The sequence below is a fragment of the Cylas formicarius genome, unplaced genomic scaffold (assembly GCF_029955315.1).
Source record: "Cylas formicarius isolate icCylForm1 unplaced genomic scaffold, icCylForm1.1 PGA_scaffold_8__14_contigs__length_24414737, whole genome shotgun sequence".
NCBI lineage: Eukaryota > Metazoa > Arthropoda > Insecta > Coleoptera > Brentidae > Cylas > Cylas formicarius.
Genome location: NW_026844361.1, coordinates 1,285,531 through 1,307,024, shown reverse-complemented (window position 1 = coordinate 1,307,024; position 21,494 = coordinate 1,285,531). Strand labels below are relative to the sequence as shown.

At 36.2% G+C, this 21,494-nt stretch overlaps 3 protein-coding genes across 4 annotated transcripts; 1 reads left to right on the top strand and 2 right to left on the bottom strand.

Moving 5' to 3' along the window:
- Positions 1–616: 616 nt before the first annotated feature.
- Positions 617–6,981, bottom strand: LOC132706207 (UDP-N-acetylhexosamine pyrophosphorylase-like protein 1). The gene is made up of 5 exons (XM_060677397.1): positions 6,557–6,981; positions 6,237–6,506; positions 6,001–6,162; positions 5,751–5,944; positions 617–1,104 (listed from the first exon to the last, which is right to left on the bottom strand). The coding sequence occupies exons 1-5, from the start codon at positions 6,936–6,938 to the stop codon at positions 667–669; spliced, it is 1,446 nt and encodes a 481-aa protein (XP_060533380.1). The 5' UTR covers positions 6,939–6,981; the 3' UTR covers positions 617–666.
- Positions 6,982–7,373: 392 nt separating this feature from the next.
- Positions 7,374–15,653, bottom strand: LOC132706306 (replication factor C subunit 4). Its single transcript, XM_060677571.1, has 7 exons — positions 15,422–15,653; positions 15,234–15,370; positions 15,038–15,176; positions 14,765–14,983; positions 10,122–10,413; positions 9,984–10,067; positions 7,374–9,932 (listed from the first exon to the last, which is right to left on the bottom strand). Exons 1-7 carry the CDS (start codon positions 15,529–15,531, stop codon positions 9,777–9,779), a joined length of 1,137 nt encoding a protein of 378 aa, XP_060533554.1. The 5' UTR covers positions 15,532–15,653; the 3' UTR covers positions 7,374–9,776.
- Positions 15,654–15,884: 231 nt separating this feature from the next.
- On the top strand, positions 15,885–17,094 carry LOC132706307 (uncharacterized). 2 transcript variants are annotated; one of them, XM_060677573.1, is made up of 3 exons: positions 15,885–16,150; positions 16,198–16,426; positions 16,493–17,094. In XM_060677573.1, exons 1-3 carry the CDS (start codon positions 15,949–15,951, stop codon positions 16,947–16,949), a joined length of 888 nt encoding a protein of 295 aa, XP_060533556.1. In that variant the 5' UTR covers positions 15,885–15,948; the 3' UTR covers positions 16,950–17,094. The 2 variants fall into 2 exon arrangements, with proteins under 2 accessions (XP_060533556.1, XP_060533555.1); XM_060677572.1 differs by having other exon boundaries at positions 15,888–16,150; positions 16,198–17,094.
- Positions 17,095–21,494: the final 4,400 nt, after the last annotated feature.

Here is a 21,494-nt window from a genome sequence, read left to right as displayed (position 1 = left end):
ATGTTAGATCTGATTTTCTATTGATAAGAGTATCTCAGAATGGAATATTGTTATTAGTTTCTGGTAATGGTAAAACGGATGTTAGGGTGCATAATGTTGCTTTTAGATGGCAGGGATCAATGGCGTTCTTCTGAAAAATATATTCGCAATAATAATGGAGAACTCATAGCTGTTCCCGACGTTTGTTAATAAATTTGAGCGTTACAAGAAAAATATGTTCCAGACAATTAAGATGAGAATATTTGGTTCCCGATTATCGTATTTCTGTGTATTTGACATAATCTTGAGACTTTCAAGAATAGAGACTTTAGTAAAGATGCATATACTATGTCGAAACTAACCAGAATATCCTGTTGATCTAATTTTAATTGTTCAATGAAATGAAAGGAATTAAGTACGAAATTATCAGCTTTTTTAGAATAGAAGCTAGATATTTTACTAGAGAATATGTTGGAGAACCAATGGTGCTGACAATAGGTTGAAGGGGTAATCCTGGTTTGTGAATCTGAGTTAGTCCGTAGGGACGAGGAATTTTAGAGTCATGAGGTCAAGTTAAAAAGTTTTTACGGAGCACACTTCCTTTACTTAAAAAAAACACACCGGGGCGAAAGTAAATCGTGTAATAGTATATTTGTAAAAAAAACATCGCGTTCGTAAAAAAATATTTTAAGTCTCGGTGGGTGAGTCATCGGCTCGTTCCTCATCCGCCAAAAGTACATCGCGGTCGCCGTAGGTTTTCCCTTTGACCTCTTCGAGTCCTTCGCCGCCGTACGATAGGAGAGGGGAGATCTCGACGGCTCCGCCTTTGACTTCGCCGCCGTTGCTCTCGATCCACTTCTTGTGGAGTGCCATCAGGGCCCTCCTCGCGGTCGGGAAACAATCCGTCTTGCTGACGTCGCTGTTTTTCACGGGACTAAATTCCGTGCCGCGCTCGACGCGCCACGCCAAGAACCGACGGCTGTAAACGAAAGCGTCGAACACGAACTTTTCGATTTTGATGCCGTTCGGCGACGTAGGTCGGAACTTGTCGCCGTCGGGACCCACGTGAGTGACGATCTTCTTGGCGATGTGCAGGCCGAGCGAGTCCTCGTGATCGTTGGACACCTATTATTTATTTATTTAAATAAATAATTCAACTGAGGTGGCTTTTACTCGATGAAAATCCATTTAACACAATTAAATTACAACAAAAAGTAATAGATTATAGGGTGGAGATTTAAAAGGTTTAAATTTAACAACGAAGTGGTGAAGTGTGTGAGGGTTTATGGTAAATTGTTATGTAATTTAGTTTAAGGAGTTATCTAGTTCCGTCTGTATGGTAAATTTTTTACGGTTGGTTATGTATGCAGTTAATATGATTCGAAAGGACTGCAGTTGACTTTGCGCCCCAGTGAAACAAGCAAAAACATCATCCACGCATCTATACCACCAAGGAAATCTTTTGCTCAGAGGATACTTATGTCAGATATTTCGTACGTTGTCCATGAAAATTTCTGCAAGTAGTGGACTAAGTGATTTTCCCATAATTAATCCTTCTTTAGAAATATTGACCATTAAATTCAAAATAATTTTGGTGTATAAAACTACTAAACTGTCTAAGTCTTGCTTTATGACTTTAGGATTGACTTGCCTCTCAGTAATCAATCGTTGGAATGCTAGGAAGCAGATTTTGGACGTCAAATGAAACTAGAATTGCCGTAATGTCTTTAACCTTGTTGATTAGTCCGAACGAATTTTTGATAAAATATTTAGGTTCAAAGGCAAGCAATATGATATTCTAAAATTTTTATTAATCTTGTTGAAAGTTTAACAGCACCATCAGTTAAACAGAATTAATAGATTTTTTTCATAAATCCTAACACGCCGACATAGTAATACATGTGATATTCAAACATACATAATAACGCAAATGACCCTCACACACACAAAATGGCTGCCTTTTATTGTTTTATCCACAGGCTATTTAATATACCACTTTTTACAAAAAAATTTGAAAAAGGATTAAATATTACAAATAGTTTTTAACAATGGTTACGAGCAGTCTTTGCGAGATAAGATTATAACTAAAAAACAGTCTCAAATAACTCTGAACTCAATCCCATATTAAACACCGACCCGCAAATTTATAAAACAATAAATAAATAATAAAATAAAATAAAACTGAAAATACCATAGGAACATTTTTATAAAACAATAAAACTAAATCACGAAAAACTCAAAAATACGGAATCAACAAGTTGAAATTTTATGTTCTAATTTCATTGAAATAATTAACATAATCCAAAGGTTGATAAACAAATTAGTTTCACACACAAACAAAGATTTCACAAAAATGTGTTTCAAAAATTATTTATAAAAGAGAAAGTTGTTATCAAACAACACACATTTTCACAGCTTCATTTTCAAAAAATAGCAGCTAAAATCTGTTTAAAAGTCCTACTAAAAATTGTGAACATCCTTAATCAGTCGAAAACAGAAAGAACCGAGTCACCGTCACACCTAAGGGCTGTGAAAATTCTACCAATAAGAGAAATACCCGGTTAATCCATGTACATCATACCTTTCTTAAATTTAATAAGCCAAAGTAATTTAGCACAGATACTACATAATTGTCTCAGGAATAAAGGTGACCACAATAAAAAACAAAAAATAAAAATGCTTTCCAATCCTCGACCATATGTCTCAACAATACTGCCTTCAACACATATCCAGTAAAGATCTCGCAACTTGCAGTAGAGAACGCATACAATAATGTTATGGTTATTTCCACACGACGGGACACTGTAAAAAATATGGCCTCATCGCTGTACCAGATGAAACATATTTTGTTAGTAATAAAATTTATCAAAGTCCCAGACTGATTCCCAGTCCATATCCTGTCAAGGCTATTTTTAATCAAAAATTATTTAATGAATTTATTTTTATTTCTCACCTATTATTCTCATACCAAATAAATTTAGTAAAAATCTACAGTAGAACAAGCGCCCCCCGATTGAAAGGTAAATTACTTTAATAACTTTCCTTCACCGAAAAAACTATGATATATGATTGCCAGTTAAAATCCTGTCAAGAAAAATGATTGTCACGAATCAAAGTTCCTATTATTTTATTTGAAAATAGGGAGCAACAGTGAGCGCTATATATTTTATAAGGTAAGGCAGAGAAGGACGCATTATAGCATCTGCGCAGTAACCTCTATCAAAAAAGAAAAAGGTGAGTGTTTAGTTCTCTGTGTAATAGAAAAGGATAAGTATATTCTCCCACTTGGTTAGAGCATGTTGGAGAGACCTCGTTGTTAATATACTTGTTTTATGTGTATAAACGTCCTTTTCTGCTTCTAATATTTACTAGTTACGTTGAAAATTTACATAAAAAAATGAAAATGAAAAAGTGTTTTTTGTGTAGTGAAGAATCGAAAACTATGACGAACATTTTTTTAGAAACTGTTCTGCGGAACAAAAATTCAAAAAAATAAAAGTAAACAAGTAATATTGAAAATGTCTTGCCTTGTCTAGTTTTGAAAAATAAATAAATTTAGAATACTGATCACATTTCCATTAGCTCCAATGCCATCTGCTCTATTCTCATGTACTGGTGAAATGTTAAAAACAGACAAATGTGGCCACTGGCCAAAAATTTGAAATCTGAAGTCGAAAAAAAATATATCGAAACAAATAGAGGTTGAGATTGTAAGTGGCTTTTATTTTTTACATCTCATTGGATCTTCGATGCCTCAAACTTTTAGCAAAGTAGCTGAATCTGTTCTTATGAAAGTATGCTCCACTACTGCTAAAGAGGTGCACATAATTTTTGATGGTTATCTTACGCCTACAATAACGATACAGAGTGCCAAAACCGACAAGGATTTGAAGTTCCATTCATAATTACCAGGACTGAACAAGCTAGGCCTACCGACTTTCTTGGAAGTCTCAAGAATTACCCCTTCAAAGAGACCTTGGTTAAATTCTTCAGTAATAATTGGGAAAAGTGATCATTTAATGTCATTAATAACAACGAAAAAATTTGTTACAACCTTTAATTTTTCTCGTATCAAGCAATGGAGAATCGTGTAGTCAAAACTGAAGAAACTGATTTTAAATGTGACTATGAAGAAGCCGATACCCGAATTTTCACATTTCACAGTTTCACATTAGAAAAATTCTTCCAACTTCAAAAATTTTAGTAAAAGCATCAGATACTGATGTATTAATAATTTTGTTAGGCAATATTCATAAATTACCCGAATCGGAAATTTGGTTAGCAAGCTCGGCTAGTGAAACAAAAAATATAAAAGATCTCAACTGTATAAACTGCACTCAGTGACAGTGTCCCAGTTAGGACCTTATTTATATAAAAGTTTACCGGCGTTCCATGCGTTCACTGCCTGCGACTACACTGCAGCCTTCTACAATAAACGCAAAATCACATCTTAGAAAAATTTATTCAAAATTTCAACATTATCAAGAATATTTTGCATCGTTAAAAGATAGTGCCGATATTTTTATTGATAAAAAAATAGAGGCAATTCAAGAAGTTACTACTTTCTCTGATTCTTTATGATTCTCTCTGCTGAAAATCATTAAAGCAAAAAATTCTATGTGGCTTAAAGCTACCGATTTTTGCTGTGCTAAGCTAAATCCTGCACCATGCGGGTAGTATAGTGATGATGGCTTCTACAAGCCAACAGAGTTTCATGGGATCCAACACCCTTACAAGTTGACGACATTCTGCAGGTTACTGAAGAGGAAAATTATGACAACAACAATATTAAATTACAATATTGCAACTTCTGATGAAGCGGATAGTGAATAATTCTGTGTTTAATACTGATTAATTCATGAACATTGACAGGAAAAATGCTGGCTATCAGGGGGCTTATTCTACATGTTATTTACTATAGAAAATTAATTGATTTTTAATAAAAAATAGCCTTGTCAGGACTGCCAATTAATCGGAGAATTACTTGTTAATAAATTTTAATATTAAAAAAATATATTTCATCTGGTATAGCGATGAGGACATATTTTTTACAGTGGGATCTTAGACTATAAAAGTAAATAACGAAGTTATACAAGCAGCTAAGTTCAAGAATCTTGGGCGTTGGATTGCTGAAGATTTAGATACAGATATAAAGGTTAAAAGCCAGAACTGACCAGGCCCTTAGCACTTTCGTTTGTAACAGAAATTTAAAACTAGACGGGCGATATCGCGTGATTAGGTGCTACATTTAGTCTGTATTCTTATTCTGAAGTCATGAGATGAGAAGAGGCACACGAAGAAGAAGAAGGTTACTAACCCGCAGAAGCTTTGCTCAGCGTTCGATTTGTATTACTAAACACCAACCACAAAATTATTTTGAATTCAACATTTTTAGTTTTTTTCCTTTTCCACAAACGTTATTTCTCATCCAGTGCGCACGCTTGAAATAAAACAACGAAAAAGAAATGTGTAAAAAGTCCCCCTTGCAGACTAGCTCTTAAACAAAGACCATAACCAAAATTTGTTCTCAGCTTGCTTTGACTTTGACATACCAACAAGCCGGCCACCCCCCGCTTCCACAAAGAATCAATGGGCGTCATACATAATACACAATAAGACATAATGCGGACTATGTTGAAATCGCCTATCTGTTTTCCACTGAGGATTGATTAATAATTAGCATTAATACATAGGAGCGCAGTTACACATTATATAAACTTTGATAACTATAACCTAAAAATTTGTGGTCAATTGAATTTGTTTCAACATACCCGCTCCAGGAAATCCAAGGTGAAGAAGTGGCTGCAAATATTTCCGGCACTGAATTTGAGCTGACCGTCTTCGTCCTTGGACTCGGCAGTTTCCGGTGGAATCTCGCTGTACTCAATGACTTGGTACTTGTCTTCAATTTGACATATCACGCCGAGCGGTTCTTTGGGATCGGTTTTGAGAACCACTTTGGCCCCTAAAACTTGTTACCATAAAACGCGTCACCATTTGGTGTGACGGGGGTTATTTTACCGCAATCGATACCGTCCTTTATACATTTGCCTATAAATATCGGGTCGGCCACTCTGACTAGAATATTGTCAACTCCGTGCACATGAACATATTTTATGCCGCTTTCTTTTAACTGTTTTAACAAGCCCGATGTCTTCAGGGCTTTATATAAGCCTCCGTTCCCTGAATATGTTTAATGAAAATGTTGCGTTTGAAGTATATGAAGTCCCTATTCTATTTCATAGTGGTATACCTACCGTCAGGTGCTAAAGCGACCGAATCTTTTTCCTCCAGAATTATTTTCCCGTCAAAATCAAAACAGGGCAGCTGATGTTGCTTAAACAGCTTTACGTTTTCTTTTGGTAAACCAAAGTACTTATTTTGTTTTAAAAATTTGTCGGTAAGCAAATCGGTTGCCTCGCTTGTCATCAAGCACCAAATGACGCGGCCCTCTTGGCCGGTTTTCTGTTTGGCAAGTTTAATCAGCTTGCGTATCCTTTCTGCTTGTATTTGAAACAACGTTTTGCCTAAAAGCCTACATTCAACATCACAAACGACCATTGCTCGACTTAAATACCAGAGGGCAGGCCCACGGGACACATTCCTTTCGGATACGGCAATCCGAGTCTCGTAGCTTGCCCACCCGATAGTACAATTACCGCCACCTGGCTCTGGGCTATCGCGTCAAGCCCCACGGAAAAATATTCGTTTAGTAAACTTTCGTTCAGATCTTTCTCGATTTCGACTTTAACCGGTCGCATTTTACTGTCGCAGATTTTATTCTCGCCGGCGCTCGTCTGAGCTTTTTCGTACAACTTCAGCACCTCTTTAATGTCGATGGACTGCAGTTGTTCCAAAAGCTCTTTTCGCTCGCTTTCAGTTAACTCCCCCGAGTATTTTAATAAGTGAGACTGTTGATATTCGGATAGCAAATTTTGCATTTCCAAAAAACCGTCCATTTTTGTAATTTTTTGAAAAAAAGTTAGCGACTTTGAGGTTCGAGGCGTCAGTCTTCGTCCTTTTTCTATAGAATCCATATCACCCGACTGTTAAAACGCAAGTTGGGGCCTGAATGGTGGTTGCAGGAGGAAGAGGAGCGAAGCGGTATTTTTTGTAAAATAATCTTATATACTTTGTATATATTGTAAGAAGAAATTAATTGTTCAAAAAATTATGTGAATGGATATTTTGCTGTCACACTGAAAAAAGAAGGAAAAAATAAGAACTAGCTTTGATGGATTCTGTGGTGGAGCATTGCACGCGGCGGTTTAACCTCCATTCGTTCCCGACAGAATCCCTTGTATTCGTCCTCAAAAGTTTGATATCGGTTTCTGTGCCATCAGGCAACCGATGCAATCAGGGAGATTCCATGGTTCGCGCGGGACTCGGTTCTATGGTAACCATGCTAGTAGAAGGTCACGAAAAATTGTCCACATTGTGTTGAACACCGACATAACATAAAAGAAACATTTTATAAAGATAAAACTGTAAGTAGACCATGGCAGAAAATCGCGGTCGATTTTTATAAAATCGAAAAATGGTACATGATAGTTGTAGACTATTATTCCCGGTTCTTTGAATTCTTTGAGCTAAGTAGTTTAACTGAGGATGCTATTATTCCAAAAATGAAAGAACTGTTTTCCAGATATGGTATTCCTGAAGTTGTAAGATCCGATAACGGTAGCAAATTTTCTAAAAAATTTAAAGATTTTTCCCAAAAATACGATTTTACACACATTACTTGTAGTCCCAATTTTTCTCAAAGCAATGGGGCGGTGGAGAGGGCTGTTCAAACGGAAAAGCGTTTGATTAAAAAGAATAGAAATGATGACATATTTCTAGCATTAGCTTACAGGACAAGTCCTTTAGAACATGGGTTCTCACCCTGTGAACTTCTTATGAATCGAAAATTGCGGTCAACACTTCCCATCTTGCCGAGCAAATTAGATGAACCGTTAAGTCCTCAATCGCATTTTTTGCAAAAAGAAAAGTCTTTAAAACACAAATCACAGAGGAATTATAACAAACGACACAATGCTAAAGATATGGACACACTCAAAGTGGGCGACTCAGTGTGGGTGGTCGATATTCGCAAATATGGCAAAGTTATCGAGATTTGTGATGAACTGCGTTCTTATGTAGTCGAAACTGATTTGGTCAATACCGCCGAAATCGTTGGCACCTAATCTTAGCACCCTATTATTTACCACACACCCAAACTGGATTGCCACAAAATTTGTTGGATACTAATCTAAGTAGTGCGTCATCTTCGTCGTAGCAATATCGCGAATCTAATCCAAGTGTGTCAAAAGAAACTAACGGAAATCCAAGTATGGAAGGGGGTGCTCTCCCTCAGAGTGATTCAAGTGAAGTGCGCGACCTAAAGACTGAAGTTACGCAAGATATTACAGTGCATAAAACTGCGACACCGGCTAGGCCAAAGCGTGACGTTAAAAGGCCTGCATATTTATCCGACTATGTTTAAGTTATTTGTCCGCGAACCCGAGCTTTGTTATAAAAAGGGGGATGTGCCATCAGGCAACCGATGCAACCAGGGAGATTCCATGGTTCGCGCGGGACTCGATTCTATGGTAACCATGCCAGTAGAAGGTCACGGAAATAAAGGTGTTAAAAACGTATATTCGGCGTATGTTATCTAAAATGTTATAGACAATAACACGACAGTTTCCACTGTGTGGACTTAGTGTTTTTAGTGTTCAGTGCATGTTTTAAAGTTATAATTGTCGTCGGCCCCGTCGTTTTTTGCTGTTCACGCCGGATGGGCCCGGGTGGAAGCCGATTTTTTCGGTATCGGTAGTTATTGGTTATTTTTCTTCTTTGTACGTGTTGGTCATTTACCAGAAACGAAAATCCTCGACGGAAGTCGGCAATGGGCAAATGATCCTAGCAGTAGGGCCTAACAGTGTTTGTGAAACGTATCATTATCTTAACTAGCATTGATGAATATTATTTAAAAATTGGTTCTTTGAATGTTCACATTGTTTGTCTGATATAATTTTTAGGACATAATTCACACTTTATCCATTAGACTTCGGAAATTTGCTTTTTTTGTGATTTAGTTTGATGGTTTGTTAAATATTTTCCCATGGTTTTTTTAGTTTTTGTGATCACATTTAGAGAGACGTTTCTTTAGTTTCTGGCTAGGTTCTCCTATGTATTTTATCGGTCTTTAATATCGGATAAATGTTTTTTAGTTATCTTATCTATCGAAGCTATTTGTTTTATATAATTTAATTCTATTTCAAAACTTTCTGCATAAAATGGTATATTAAGCGGGCTGCGGACAAAATTATTAAAAGCCATTTTGTACATGTAGAGGTGCTTAGATGTATTTTATATTACGTGAGAGCTTATGATAGAAAAATCAAATTTGTTTTGTGATTTGCTTAGTTAGTAAATTACAGAGAGTTTAAAGAATTATCGTTTTTCGTCTAGATGGTGAATTTTACACGATTATGTAAAGAATTGATGAGGTGTGTACTTGTCTTTTAGTTACAGTGAAAAAAATAAACACATTACACCATCAAAGACAACTTTTACTCGGAGCTTTTTATATACGGTATTTTTGTAAATTGTCCATGAAAATTTCTGCAAGTAATGGATTAAGTGATCTTCCATATTTAATCGTCTAGAAATATAAATTTGATCGTTAAATTCAAAATTATAAATAAATTCGAATATCCTATCATATATTTCAGTACAAGAATTATATCCACATTATAACAACCTTAATGATAATCACTTTTTAATCACTTAATGCAAAAATTGACAAAAAATTAAGCGAGTCCTTCAACAGTTGTATCTTGACGAAGCCGGTTGTCCTGTACTTTCCGTTCTTCTGGAGATAGGGAGATGATGTTCTGGATGTTCAGTATCAAATCGAGCAAGTGAATAAAATCAACTTTGCTGTGCATGCTCCTGAAGCTGACTTCCTGCAATGATCGCATGTTAAAGCGCGTAATTAAAGAGGTAATCTCCTTTACCGAAAGATATTCCCCGATTTCCGCTTTTTGGCTATCCGCGAATTCATCCGAGTTTACCAGAATATCGTTAAACTGTTCCAGTATCTACAAGCGATCCTAAAATGAGCCCCCAAATTGCATATAGTTGAAAAGCCATACCTTTTGTGTCGGATAAGCTTCCAACGTTAATTTGTCTGTGAATGCGATCACTTTTTCGATGCCTTCATTTCGTTGGCACATGCCTATTAGGTCGACAACCCATTGGTGCGGCACCACCATCATTACATCATAAACACTCTCCAATGTAATATAGCTGTCCTTCCCTATGAGATTAGCGCAACTTTGCAAAGCGGTTATAGCCCTGCGCATATCCCCGCTACTGGCTTCGACCAAAGATTTTAGAACCTCGTCCGTTACCAACACGCCTTCTTCTTGCGATATATAACGCAACCTGAGAATAAGGGAAAAGTAAAATAAACGTTTGTTGATGTTTCCAGATACTAAGTATTGTTATCAAAGGTATATACATACATTACACATTTAGAAAAAAAACAAGTATTAAAAATCAATAGATTCCAATCAAAAGATTTACAAACCAGGATTACCCGTTCGACCTATTGTCAGCAAAATATCTAGCTTTTCATACTTAATTTCTTTCATGTCAGTGAACAATTAAAAACAAATACATTAGATCCAAACGATATTCTGGTTAGTTTCGACTTAGAATGCCTCTTTACTAATGTCCCTATTCCTGAAACTCTCAACATTAGTTCCAACCGAACCTTTTCATCTCAAATTTATGAACAAACGTTGGGGACAGCTATGGGTTCTCTATTGTCACCAGTCATCGCGAATATATTTAGGGAAGTCTTTGAGAAGAAAGCCCTCAACACCTTCCACCTAGAACTAAAATTATGGAAACGCCACTGTGATGATACTTTTGTTATTTGGCGTCATGGTCAAGAACCCCTCAGAGACATTTTTATCAATAGAAAATCAGACCTAAAACTGGGCATTCTGTTCACAGGAAACCTACTCACACAGACCTTAGTACAATGTCACATCACCATCCGGCCCAAAAATCCTCGGTGATCAACTGTAACCATTACAGAGCTGTAAAACTATCTCAACTCGAGTGACTGAACTAAAAATTAAAACCCCTTACATCTGCCCTTTGTTCTAACAATTTACACATTAGAGATATTAATTATTATAACAAAATCCACTTTATCACAACCTTCCAGAGACAATGAGTTCGAAACCAACCACACACTGACCACATATCGAAAGTTCTTAAGAAATACAACGTCAAAACCAAATTTACCTGTTGTCAAAAAATATTTCAACATCTTCGATCTATCAAAGAGAAAATTCCGTTGCGAGTTTACAGCATTCCATGCATATGCGGCAAAGAAAACATTAGAGAGACTCAAAAAACATAAAAAAGTCTTAAGACTACGACAAATAAACTCAATAAATTCTACCACAGAAAATGGGAATCAGTCATCCGAGACAATGTTCATGCCCCTCTTTTAGCTTCGCCTCCCTCAAACAATATATAAGCAGATACACAGTAGACTGCGAGCCAGTTTAATGTTTAGCTCTGAAGAAGTCAAAAGTATGATTGGCGAAACGTCTGCAATTTTGATTTATAAACAACCCACGAAGAAGGAATCCAGAAGATGTGTAAATAGTAATAAAATTGAACAAAATACTGAACACTCTAATACGTACAAGCATTGTTTGCAAGATATCTTTACAAATTTACCTAAGAGGATGTCTCTTATTGCTTACAACAATTTAGAGTTCAAACAAACAGTAAAGGCCGATTAACGCAAGATTTTTTAGTAATAAAAATAGATTAATAAATAGTACTACAGTATCCTGCAATATTAAAAATCAATATACTTTACCTTACTGTTCAATAAATTTTTCACGGTACAGAAAGATTCTTAATTTGAAAGTGGTTAATTCTATTTAATATTATTGGGTACCTTATTAAAGAATTTTACATCAAAATAGTTTATGCTACACCTAGAGTTGTTTTCAAATAGAGAATTAGCAGATATTCATTTTCTCATTTTCTATACGGCTTTTGCAATGGCAGAGCTGGGGAGGCGGTACAAGAGAGAGAGTTTTTATTAATACACATAGGCATTTAGTTGAGCGTGGATCATTTGAACATAATCGTGGACAGGGGAGACCGCAGGGAGACTATTATTTGGAAGTGAGTCTTCTTAATTTAATTGAAGATATAATTTTACCACTGCTATTGTTACATTAATTCAGGGGCGGATCCAGGATTTCGTTTATGGGTAGGGGGTATTTCGTTCACGGGGAGATGTTTTTGTATGATTAGTAAAAATAAACTAACTTATTTTTCCAAAAATCAGTCACTCTTAATGCGTCAGCATTAAGGCTAATTTCCAAATAAGCATCGCAGGGAAGGCGGATTAATGAATTAAATGACACCGTTTACACAACTTTTTAACGTTTTGCGTGTAATTATATTAATGTGTTTTTAAAACGCCGCGGACAGACGCGACGCACTACCTTTCTCGGTGGTGATTAGGTGGAAATTAGCCTTAAAGGTATTTTTTTAAAATGTTTTCAAAAATTTCTTATTATGATTGTTAGTCCTGCAACAATTTATTTTTCGGGTGTGTAGAATGTTAAGAATGCAAGGTTTTCATCCCTATCATTACCAGCGTGTCCAAGCCCTTCGACTCCAGGACTTTTTGCCAAGAATGGCTAAGTACCTAAGAAACCACGAGGAACGCGTTCCTTTTATTATGCGGAGCGACGAAGTTACATTTACAAGAGATGGTGTTTTTAATATTCACAATCACAGGCAAATCCTCGGGTTGTTAAACAGGGATATTAAACAGCACACTTTTCGGTCTGATTGAAATTCCATCAAGGCTTAATGCAAATGACTTAACTTTATAGAAACTCATATTGACAATATTTTAGACGATTTTCCATTGAATGTTCCAAAAAGCTTCATTTTCAGCAAGACGGAGCACCAGCTTATTACGGTGTTAATGTTAGAAACTGGCTGAATGAGCGGATCTGGGGTATTGTAGTATATAGTATATAGTATACTAGTATAGTTTCAGTCAAGCTCTGAAGAAACGAACAGGATGATTGGCAAAACGTCAGCAATTTCGACTAAGCAAAAACCGACACAGGAGGAATCCAGAAGAAGTTTTGTAAAAAGCATTACAGTAGCCTGTGGAAGTTTCTTTGAAAAAAAAAAAGTATAGTATATGCAACAGAAATTGACAGCGAGGAGGTATTGCGCGAAAGGATACGCTTGGCAGCAAATCAAATTCGACAAAACCATTTCGAAGTTTCACATGCCTCACATAGAGCCCGATTTTGCCTTCGCGAGAAAGGCAACCTTTTTGAGCACCTTCTTTAAAATGTAAAGTTTATAATTTTTATTAGAATAATTAGCTTTACGGTTGATAGTTTGATTCGTCTTTCGTTAATAAGAACAATCCAAGTAAAAACTATTTTTTACCAACAATGAAGAAAGTTTTTACTTTCTTCATTACTCCTGCGTCGGTTTTTGTTGAGTCGAACTAGCTAACGTTTCGCGAATCATCCTGTTGGCTTCTTCAGAACTTAACTAAAACTTCAATTAGTCAACAGGATAATTGGCGAAACGTTAGCTAGTTCAACTCAACAATAACCGACGCAGGAGGAATCCGGAAGTTTTTGTAAAAAGTATTACAGTAGCCTGTGGAAGTTTCTTTGAAAAATTAATGAACATAATTGAAAGCTGTCGAACAATTGACATTTAATTTTTATTTACCCAGTAACACAAAAAAATCAAACGCGTCATTAACTTCCAAGGCTTACTAATGATTATCTGCACCTCGACTGTAAATATTAAAATAAAAAAAATATTTTGTAATTAAATTTTCAAAAGCATTTTTCTCGAAAACGGTGTGTTCTAGCGACAAGGGTACCTTATTTACGTAGAAAACTTCATATTTCTAAATTCTGCAATCCAACTTATGAAAATACGACAAACAAAAAATTTTTCACGCGCCCTGTGTTACCCACTCCTGAAGACAATCCAATACTAAGTATTAGTTCGTTCAATTGAGCCTAAAAAGTTTAGTAACTGTACCAAATTTTATTTAAAAATATTTACGTGTTTCGAAAATATTTACAAAAAATCGCCATCACCTCTTCAAATTTAACACCCTGTATGTTAAAAACTAAGACGTTTTGGACCCTAGTTTATATGCACTTTTATCCTTATTTTGGGTCACAGAATATGTGGTTAAAATATTGACGTCTAATTTAGTTATACCCTGTATAAACTAAGCAATTCAATATATATTTAAAAATCCCGGTTTATTAAAGTGTTCGTTTACGTCAGCTCTCCATGCACGTTACTTCATCCTTGGTAATGCTTTTTTACACATCTTATAAGAAATATGGTCTTGGATAACTTTTTGGTAGTCATATCAATATGAGCTACAAATGAAAGTTTGGGATCAAAGTAAATTTACAAGAATATTATTTTTATTTTTTTGATTTTTATTTGCCTTGTCAATATTATTAATATAAACAAAGAACAGCGAAGGTGAAAGCACTGATCCCTGCAGTGCTCCATGATTTGCAGCCCCGCCAATAGAGGGTTCATTCCTAACCCCAATAAACAGTGTGCATATATTCTATTTGATAAGAAATTTTCTATTAGTTTTGCAGTACTTCCACCAACCATAGTTTTTTTTTTACAGGAGTTCATCTAGAAATGGCACTTTAAAAGTTCTAAAACTCACCTTTCAAAAACAAATTCTTCTTTTAATGGTTTAAACCTAAATTTTGTACATCTGGATGTTAACGGCTCAATAATCCTGGACACATAGTTACAAAGTAGACAAAAACGTGTTGTTTTCGTTTCTTTTTCCATTGTCCTTCTCAAAGCGGCCTGAGCTGCATGGGTCATAGCGTCCGCTTCATCCAGGATCACAATTTTTAAGGCTGGACAGAACTTTCCACTAAAATAAACAGGATTAATTTCGTAATAAGTGACAGTAACAGTTAACAATTACTCCGCACGTGATCCGCCGACGGTGAGCTGGGAAAATGTCTTGATTTTATCTCGAACGACCTGAATGCCTCTTTCGTCAGAAGCGTTGAGTTCCAATATCCGATCTTTATACAAATCTCCAAAAAGTTGACGAGCAGCGGCTAAAAATTATGGTACTTTTAATGCATATTGATTCTCATTGGGCCATAACATGCTACCAAGAATGGTGCTAGTTTTTCCTGTGCCAGGAGGGCCGTAGAACAACAAATTTGGCAAGTCGGCCCCGGTTATACACTCTTGGAGTACCGATACGGCTTCGTTTTGCTCGACAACGTCTTCTACTGATTTCGGGCGACTGAAATTGTGAAGTTAAGTATTTGGCGGGTAACGACCAACTTTTATTTACTATTTTTCGACCCATTGTTGTTTCCTTGCCTTCTTTTTGCTTGCTGCCGGAGTCGATGTTTTGCTACCACCGCTGTCGCCTAATTTACCTGATTTTAGAAACGATTGCATTATACTTTAAATAGGGAGGTTATGGCGCCAAAATTAACGGCAGCAGACAAGTTCTTCCTTTCGTTTGTAATAGAGTTGGACAAAATAGTAAAGAATATTTGCCCAAATAGAATTCACAGGATTTTTGAATCATTAATTAAGAACCAACTTTTCCATTATTTGGAAAATAATATATTATCAGATATATAACAGTTATCTCTAGACTTATGGATACTGGTCGATAGTCTCGAGGAAAGTTAATTTGTAGGGGTGAATGGCTGCGATGTCACCAAAGCTAGAATTTTCAGAGATAACTTTAAATTAATTTAAAAATTATGACCTTGATAAAATACTTTGCAATCCGCAACACTAACAAAACTTTACTCTGTGGTCTGTGTGATATTCATTATTAAACTCTTTCTAAATTGACTCCTATAAATGATCTATGGTCCAAAAAATCCCGAAATCACTTTTAGGCGCAATTTTAAAACAATGGCGGAGCCGAAGACATACTGCGGAGCCAGTTCGCATCACGTACATTGCGAGGACTACAAATTTCAGCATAAAATACCCCTCAGATTATTCAATACGGACAAGAAATACGATAATTTTCGGTGGTTGGATATAAAAAGATGCTCGGGTATGTTTTAAGCGGTGGTTATAGTTTGTAGCCTTATGGCTTTTTAGGAGTTTTAGATTCGCATACATTTATTAATGTGTCTGGAGTTCAGGTGCTCGGCATCATTGATTGCGAATTTGTGGAGATCGGTGTAAAATCGTTTGAGATTTTGCAAGGCCTTTCTTCAATTAGTGTTTGGAAATCAAAATTTCCATTTACCGATGCTTCCTTCGATAATTGCCCCAGTGTTAAGAGTTTAAGCTTCATTAAATGCCCAAACACTGTCATGCTAAAGGGGTTGGTCAAGTTAAACAACTTGGTGGACTCAAGCATTCGGCAAACCAATGTTCTTATTGATTGCAGCCTGGCGGGGTTTAATATGTTAAAGAGCTTGTTTATTGATCGGAGCGTGGTCAATGTGAATGGTGGCGCTTTCGACGACCTAAAAGAACTAGAGTGTCTATCCCTGTCCAACAGCAATTTGGAAAATTTTGATTACAAAGTTTTACTCAAGTTGCAGAGCTTGAAAAAGTTAACCTTTTTTGGAAATACCATCGGAAACCAAACAGAATTGATCGACTACCAAATATTTGACAGGTTGCCGAATCTGGAGGCGATTATGTTTCCTGCCGAGGCGGTGAAGTCGCTAAACTTTCGCGCCTTTGGCAAACTGAAACTGGTTCAGTTGGACATTAACGACGAGGCAGCGGAGCGCCTGTTAAATTTTTTGACGGAAAAGAATATTATTTTCGAATGGACGAGTTTCGACGAATTGCCTGACATAGATGAGCATGATCCAAATATCTTAGTTTGCGCTTAAATATAAATAACACCAAATATTTTATGTAACTAGCAAACATTGATTAATCTTTTGTAATTTTAGGAATTTTCTACCAGTCTTTGAACCTTATAGATTTTATGTGTATTGTGATTTTCAAATGATGTAATACAGTATAATTATTGAATTTGTAGTTTTTCCATCAATAATTTTTAATGTCCAGAGTGATACCCTCAGTGTTTCTGTTGGACAATGTAATTGTTTCTCTCAAGGGCCTATAAACTCTACTGTGAGGATACACATTCAGTTTACCAGACCCCAAATGCAACTTGGCTTTATATTTTTAAAGTGCTGTCAAATTGTACATGTTCCTCAATCTTAACATATGGTTTTAGCGGGATTTACCTTTTAGTAGGTACACATTTTTGCTTGGTCACGGAGTGTCAACCGATAAACTAGACTTCGGACGCATGATTCAAAGTTGTGTACTTTGTATCCTACTAGGTGTGATTTGACTTCCTCTGGTGAAGATGGGAGCAGGAAAAGATGGAGGGAGGCCAACGAGACAATGAGGGAGGTTCTCTAGAGCCGAACTACCAGATAGCTCGCCATAGGACCATCAATCTGGCAAAACCGACTGCCAGCCCCCTTGTTTTTCTTTTTGGAGCCATCTCTCGTTAGACGCAAGAACTAATTAGTTGGGGATGGCGCAGTTATGGCACCACCTCTCGCCGAACGTCGTAACTAATTCGTTAAGGAAAAAAACAAAAGATGACAAAAGCATGGAGCGATTGATGATGAACAAAGAAATCAATTCGTTCATGCAACTCCATTAGATGACGCGGTCCGTTGTTGTAATGTTCTCTGTTTAGGTGCTGAAATATTTTTTCAAATATCTCGCGCCCTGTATAATTCACGAAACGGTTTACGATACTGTTCAAATAAAATTATCCCATATTTAACGGTTTTTCATTTATCGCCAATAATTTACCTACAAAAACGGAAATTTTTAGGATATTTTAGATTTTTTGCCCATAAACGACACATCCTGGATATAATTCAATCATTGTTCGAAGTAGAGGTTATACCCCTGGATTTTCCACGGGTCCTAGTTCAAGAATTTTTTGAAAATAGTAAATGGTTTTCTAGAAAATACGTTTTTTCTGAAAGCATGCAGTGCGCCGTAATAATGAATGACGTCATCTCGTCTTGACAGCAACCGAAACAACGATTTCAATATGGATTTTTTCAAATATCCCGAGCAGCGTATGTGATAAATGAAAACCGCAAATATAAAAATTGTAGCTCTTGATGCGGCCTAAGACACCATTCGAACCAATTATCTAAAAAATGCCCGAAATAAATGTTATTGCACTGGATCTTCTGCCGGTTAAAAAATTTTGCCAATCGGATGAACGATTACGGAGGAAAACATATTTTTCTGGAAGCTAAAATTTCCAAAAAAAAAAAATTAATTGTTTTAAAAAAATACTTGGTAAAATTTGATTGCGCCCAATTTCTACTGTTTAAATGTGGACACGGACTTTTACTTCTCTGCTAAATTTGAACATGCAAATTTAGGACATTTAATACATTTCTTATTTAGCACTGAATATCGGGAACACCCTGTACAATAGGTGAAAACCTTAAATACAAAAGTTTTTGCTGTCTATGCGGGCTATTCCACAATATAAAAGAAAATGAGATCTGAATAATAGTTTTCCAGTTATAACCAATTTTCAATAATAGGGGGACCCATTTTTCAGTTTTTTTGAATTTGTGGCGCACCCTGTAAATTTGTGAAAAATTGTCAAGAATAAAAGTTTATTCTTCAGCTTCTTCTGGTTCAAGAATTTTGTTGGTCTAGTAAACACTTTTTGAAAAATAATGTTTTTTGTAGACTTTTGCACGCGCATTTTTCATTTTTTTAAAATACTTCCCGACCTCTCCGCCCCCGATTTTCAATAGGTTCCGTCACGGGACAAAGCTACATATATGTGCCAAATATGAAGTCGATTCCTTAAAATTTCGGATACTTATCGTGTTTCATAGCAAGGTCCAAAAAACAGTCGAAAATCGCAAAAAAAAGATGGATACCGGCTTCCGATTAGGGCCATCTCTTATAAGCTCGTGGAGGGTTAAAAAGAAGACAAATTTCAATTTTGTATCTCCAACGGTTCCAAAGATATTCAGGAAAAACCAAAAGACGAGAACGGAGAACGGACAGACAACAAATTTTTTTTTTCGACGGTGGTCATTTCTGTAGGACTTACCGTTACCGAGGTATAAAATTTTTATGCGAGCGTAGGTACTTTCGAAAAATTCGATTTCGTCGATTTTCGAAAGTAACAAGATTGCTTTCGAAAAATCGTCGGTGGGCGGGACAAGTTCGTAGCGCTTAGCGCGAAGAAGCTTTTTATTTTAAAAAGGTGGCGCTTCGCGGTTTCTTATCCATTGTTTCTCTATAGTGCTCCTGCAGACCACTATGGAACGTTCGCAAAATCGATGTAATTTTAGTATGCCATACAACCTGTATAAAACATCTTTTAAGTCTCGGCGAACTTCAAAGTGACAGCAAACTTTGATAATTTGGGATTTTTTTTTAATATCTCGCTCACCCTGTATGATAGACGAAACCTGGAACTCTTTCGATGCAGTTTACGATACTGTTTAAACCAAATTACTCCTATTTTTATAGCTTTTTATTAACGGCTAATAATTTACCCACGAAAACGGCAATTTTCAGGGTCTTTTTCATTTTTTGTCCATAATCGACACATCCTATACATAATTGAAAAAATGCCGCAAATAGAGGTTTTAGCCTTGGATCTCAAATATTTCTTGATCCAACAATTTTTTCAATGAATTAAATGATTTTCGAGAAAATAATTTCTTTCTGAAAATATGCAGTCCGCCGTAATAGTCAATGACGTCATCGCGTCTAAATTGGGCGCGAGAATCAGCGATTTTCATATGGATTTTCAAATATCCCGAGCAAAGTATGTGATAGACGAAAACCGCAAATACAAAAATTGTTTGAACCGATTGGCTATATTTTTTACGAATTATGATTTGCGGTTAATAATTTATTCCCAAAAAGTACAATTTTCACGGTCTTTTAGATTTTTGTCCACAATTGAAAAACCCTGTATATAATCGAAAAACTGCTTAAAATAAAAGTCAGAACCCTGGATCTCCCGCATTTTCTGGATCTAAAATTTTGCCGATCGGTTGAATAGTTTTTGAGAAAATCATGTTTATCTCGAAGACAAAATAATCAAAGAAAATTTTTCAAAATTATTTAAAACATATTTGGCGACATTTTATTACGTTCAATTTCTACTGTTTAGATCTACGTACGGACTTTTACTTCCTTGCCAAATTTGAAGTCGATGACTACATATTTGACACCTATGACGTTTTAGAATATAGCACAGAATATTCCGAACACCCTGTACAATATGTGAGAACCTTAAATGCAAAAGTTTTAGTTTTAGAATGTGAAAGAAACTGGCAACAGAATCACAGCCTTCTAGTTATGGTCAATTATCAATATTCAGTTTTTTGTAAATAACCGACGCACCCTGTACATTTTTAAAAAATCTTCAAGAATAAAGGCTTTTTGGTCCGGATCTTGCGCGTCGTTTGGTTAAAGAATTTTTTCGATCGTATATACCGTCTTGGAGAAATGTTTTTTTTCGATACCCTGCAAGTACAGTTTTTAAATTTTTAAAAATACTTCCCGACCCCCCACCTCACCCAGTTTCAATAGGCTTCGTTATGGAGCCAAGCTCCATAGATCTGTCAAATTTTAAGTGAATGGCTTCAAATTTCGGATACTTATCGTGTTTCATAGCAATGTCCAAAAAACAGTCGAAAATCTAAAAAAAAGATGGACGCCTTGGTTTGATCACACTCATTTTTTACTGGTTAGTGTACCTCGTGCATGGCTTAAAAGGAGCCAAATTTGAAGATTGTGCTGCAAACCGTTGAAAAAATATAGCCAATTAATTCTAGGTCTATAGAGAAACGGAGAACGGAGAAGAGAAAAAAATTTTTTTCGACGCTGCTCATTTTTGTACCAATGGCGGTCCGGTAGGACCTACCGTTGCCGAGATATAAGTTTCGTTGCCAAGCGCGTATACTTTCGAAAAAGATTTCATCGATTTTCGAAAGTACCGACGATTTTGACGGTAGAACCGGCTGCGTGACAAAAAACACAAGAATTTCGAATCTTTTAAAACTTCGCTACTTGTTTCCGTGTTTAATACGAAAACCAATGTTATGTGGAGACATCTATCATCTATCGAACTCATTTCTAATTGCCGTTAGAACACAGTGAACGCCGAAAGACCTAAAGCACGGAATACTGCGGTCAGTTTCGCTGAATCGAAAGCAAAGAACAAAAAATGTTTTCGGTTACGTCGCGTTCGTTCGACATTGATCGTTAGCAAATAACGTTGCGCAATATGTTATCAGCGGGCAGGATTGACGTTTTTTTCGTCGATAATTCGCGCCGACCTTGAAGGACGGAATATCCACATGGAACTTCCGCGAATTGTTCGTTGTTGGACGAAAACGTACACC